At 37.9% G+C, this 4,288-nt stretch overlaps 1 protein-coding gene across 1 annotated transcript; it reads right to left on the bottom strand.

Annotated features, from left to right (window-relative positions):
* Positions 1-237: 237 nt before the first annotated feature.
* LOC118032483 (AP2-like ethylene-responsive transcription factor AIL5) lies at positions 238-3,865 on the bottom strand. Its single transcript, XM_035037190.2, has 9 exons — positions 3,394-3,865; positions 2,880-3,270; positions 2,679-2,761; positions 2,292-2,300; positions 1,913-2,001; positions 1,726-1,799; positions 1,568-1,618; positions 1,389-1,465; positions 238-1,258 (listed from the first exon to the last, which is right to left on the bottom strand). The coding sequence occupies exons 1-9, from the start codon at positions 3,533-3,535 to the stop codon at positions 543-545; spliced, it is 1,632 nt and encodes a 543-aa protein (XP_034893081.1). The 5' UTR covers positions 3,536-3,865; the 3' UTR covers positions 238-542.
* Between the last annotated feature and the right edge of the window lie 423 nt (positions 3,866-4,288).

Raw genomic sequence — 4,288 nt, 5'->3', positions numbered from 1 at the left:
TTTTTTTATGTTTTTAAATCTGATATGAAAAATTAATTTTTAAAAAATAAAAAAATATTATTTTAATACAATAAAATATACAAAGAACCTAAATCTTAGAGATGAAGAGATATATAAATTGATATTGACATGCCACTCCATGTATTGAAAGTTGAATGGAAGTGCTAAATTGATGGAAATTAACTCTTCAATATCCATATTATATACATAATCTAATATTACTAACAACATCAAAGATAGCAAAAGGATATAATATTCGTGTTCCTTCATTTTATACCATGTAAATTCAAGTCAGTGAAAAAGCAAAAGCGAAGGAGAAAAAGAGAACACAAAACTGAGAAAGAACTTGCAGTTAGTACTAATGTCAGCTACCCGTGGAAATGCTCGTCAGTCCCGACTCATCTATTCAAAGTAAAAAAGTTAATCCATCTATGCATTGCATGCTGGCATCAACATCGAGCTAGCTAGCTTGCTAGCTACCTGGCCCTTCACTTTCATGCTCGCACAGATTCTCATTTCCCCTCTGCATTTCTTTTGTGAGCTCATTCCATTCCAAAAATGGGAGTCTGATACACTGAGAGTTTGGGCTTCGCAGATTGGAAAGAATGCAAAGGTTGAGCAATCCAGCTACTGTAACTTGGGTTGCCCTCGTAACTGTTACCATTACCATGGAAGGCGATGGGTGTAGCGAATGGGATATTTGAGCTTGGTGGTGATGTACCAATACCACTCTGCTGCTGTGTATAACCACCACCATTGAATAATAGCCCGCTGTTATTGCTTTCATTGACAGATGAATTTGCATTGAAGTCCATTTTGAAAACTGTTGGGCTTTGAAAAGCAGGACCGCTGGTGGAAGATTGAAGTAAAGTGCTTGGATCGACAATGCTGCTGCTACTGTTCCTGGCATTGTTCATGGTAGTGTTTTGGTATCCGAGGATATTGGTCCAGTAATCTGACGGGTCTTGTTTGATGGGTATGGCAAAGCTAAGAGTAGAAGTTGCAGGCTGAGAAGCAAAGGTCACCGAGGATGCTGAGGAGAGATCTCGATCGTCCGATCGGCTTCCATCAATGCTTTTGCTATCAGAAGCGGATTCTGAGGAATTTTTTGACTTGCCGGATATTCCTCCAATGGGAAGATTGCTATTAGCTATGTTTTTTACGTCATAGCGACTCATGTCAAAGTTGGTTACAGCATTTAGGCCTCTAAATTTGATCGCTGCAATGTCATAAGCTTCGGCAGCTTCCTCCTGCGTGCCTGTTTGACCAAAGAAATGTTGTCTTTATTATCACATTGTACATACAGCTAAAGAATCATTAATATAAAATGAGAAACCTTGCCATTGCCAATATATGGATATGGCAGAAAGGAGGATTAGAAAACTCACTAAAGGTGCCAAGATAGAGATCTTTGTTGCCGGCAACTCTTCCGATCCTTGCTTGCCACCGACCGTGTTGATGGTGCCTGATCAAATAGGATGCAAGAAAATACAATCATTTTTCTACAGTCGAATATTTTCCAATATCCAAAATAGACAGGATAAATGCGGGTATCAACATGACAAACCTCGTCACTCCTCTGTAAATCGATGCTCCTCTAGAGAAACCACTACTTTTTCTACAAGATTAAACAAAATATAAAAGATAAGAGATACCATCAATAAAAATCTGAAAAAAAAAAAAAAACAAAAGGTATACTTGGGTTTACTTAAAGATGTTTAATACCTTCGAAGTGACGCAACAAATTCTTGCCTTGTCATGTGCTTCATCCCTTCTATTTCCTTCTCATAGTTCGAAACCTAAAGTATAATACAGAAAACTCAAAATCAAAGAGTTCCATGAGGGAAAAAAAACACTTAAAAAGGATAACCTTGCACAAGCATCTTAAAAAAATATATTATAAAGCACTCACCGGAAAGTTTGTTGTGGTGGTCGGACCCCAGTACTTGAGAGCTGCAAGATCATAAGCTCTGGCTGCTTTCTCCTCCTTGTCATAGCCACCTAAAAAATATTATTTAAAAAAAAAAAAAAAAAACAGAAGCATTTAGTATTAAGAAAAAATAGCAATACTGCTCTAATAAGAATCTAGATATATAGATGATTCTGAACTTGATCACACATATTTGGGAAAATAAAGAATCTTAAGTTACAGTGAACAAAATTTAGTGTCCAATCTGAAGAAGTAGATAATGATGATACATACACTCATGAGGTGAAGTAAAACAAAATGATGATTTTAATCATACTTAATATCATAAGACTGGAAGACAAGAAGAGGAAAAGGAATTCACCCAAATAAACTGCAAGGACAATGATGGTCAATTTTCCATTCCATGGAGAAGCAATCATTCGCCATGTACATGCCACATAAAGAAACAAAAGCAGATCAGAATCTTTTATAAATGCGCACGCTGTAACAAAATCTACATGGTCTTCAAAATCCCAGAAGATCTAAGCCTTTGAGTTATACAGTTTAATGGTTTCTTTTCTCTTGGATTTTGCAGTCCATTTCATTGACAATATTCTTTCTTTCACCATTTATGTCTGCCCCACTGTACCAAAGGACTCCACACTGAGCCTCGATCCCAGATCTCGCATGCTACATGTTAAGGGTATGCGCAGCACAGGGGCACAAGAAAAAATATTCAAGAATAAAATAGAGAAAAGCTTTTCATTACCTTGTCTTCCTTTTCTACTCTGCCCTTCCCTTCTGCAACTATTATCCCACAAATGGGCTTCATATCTGCCTGTCCATCTATGCCTACACAGACCCCAACAAAAAAAAATCAGCTTTTTAAAAATTAATTTCAAGAAAAAAAGAGAAGAAATACACTTGCTTTTCTTCTTAAAGATTTAGGGTGTCTATAACTACTATTTACCTGGTGACTCCTCGATAGATTGAAGTACGTTGGCCAAAAGTTTCAACAGATTTCTTTGGTGCATGTTCGGCCTGAACAAGAAGTTGATGTTTTTGGGTACTATCGATTTTTTTATGATCAGTGGAGGCAAAACCACGAAGGAAGCTAGCAGCTATAGTTTTGAGCTCGGAGTCATATATCTCAGAACTAGTACTGTCAGATAAAGTAGTAGCGGTGGTAGTCACGGGTGTCTCAGTAGAGAACTGACCACACAGTGGCTGCTGTTGTGGTGTTTGTGATGGTGATGTAGAGGTGCACCCACCAAGAAAGTCCTCAAGTTTTGGTCCAGAAGCTGTAAATAAAGAGCTGTCTGTAGCTCTACCAGCAGCTACTACCGCGTTTACTTGTTGTGCTGTATGTATAAACACCACAAAAAATGTTAATATAAAAACAGAAAAGAAATCTAGTCGTAGTTTGAGCAAAATAAAATAATAAGATATCAGGAGGGGAGAGAGAGAGGGAGGGAGGGAGGGACCTGAGGTAGTGGTGGTGTTAAAGGCTTCGAAGAGACAGAGGTGAGAGGAATCAGAAGAGGTAGGGATGTTGATGGTATTATTCATGTGATGATGGTTGGAAAGAGAGAAACCTAGCCAGTTCTGATGAGAACTAGAATCCATGTTGTTGGCGGTGTAATCGGTGAGAGTACAGTACTAGACAGAGAGATTATTGGGGTTCTATTTTCTTTATTTGTCTTTGGAAAGAACACAACGTAGTTAGCAAGTGTTTTAGGTTTATGAGAGAGAGAGTCAAAGAAGGGGTTTCTTTGCTTTGATGGTAGTGGTAAGGGAGAGAAGGTGACACAAATATAGAGGAAGAGGAAGAGGAAAGAGAGACGAATATCAAGCAAGAGACAGACTTAGGCATGCACGACGACCGAGGGAGGGATTAGTTTTTTTTTTGGTTTGTGTTTTTTTGTGCTTGTGAGAGAAACAACAATGGAGTAGAATTGAGAGAGAGAGAGAGAGAGAGAGAGGGGAGCCCATCAAGTGCAAGCTTTCTATGGAGATGACAAAGGCGGTCTCTCTCTCATGGCTTGACCAAAGCATTATCAATAACTTTAGACAGTTTGAGAAGAGGATCTCTCTCAAAAAGTAAATGCCTACGTCAACACTACAGATATTATTATTAATTTATTTGTGCCATTTCCTTTACTTGAAATTTGAAGAAGGTAAGAGACTGGTCGACCTTAACACGATGATGATGATGATGATGGTGATGGATATATTGATGCTATGCTGATATACATTAATAACACATGCTAATATGGTACGCTCGTGTCATCAATTCGTTTATAATAATATCCTGACTTGGAGGATGTGGATCATATCATCATCCATCATGATGTATTATGATTCTATTTCCATATTATT

Source organism: Populus alba, chromosome 6, assembly GCF_005239225.2.
Source record: "Populus alba chromosome 6, ASM523922v2, whole genome shotgun sequence".
NCBI classification, from domain to species: Eukaryota; Viridiplantae; Streptophyta; class Magnoliopsida; order Malpighiales; family Salicaceae; genus Populus; species Populus alba.
This window is presented reverse-complemented; position numbering and strand designations above follow the sequence as displayed.

What these genes read in the sequence shown, in the direction of transcription:
- LOC118032483 (XM_035037190.2), bottom strand. Translation starts at nt 3,535, where the DNA reads ATGGATTCTAGTTCTCATCAGAACTGGCTAGGTTTCTCTCTTTCCAAC. An exon ending in TAACACCACCACTACCTCAG is followed by an intron (nt 3,271 to 3,393) that starts GTCCCTCCCTCC and finishes TTATACATACAG; the next exon opens with CACAACAAGTAAACGCGGTA. An exon ending in TTTGTTGCGTCACTTCGAAG is followed by an intron (nt 1,619 to 1,725) that starts GTATTAAACATC and finishes TTAATCTTGTAG; the next exon opens with AAAAAGTAGTGGTTTCTCTA.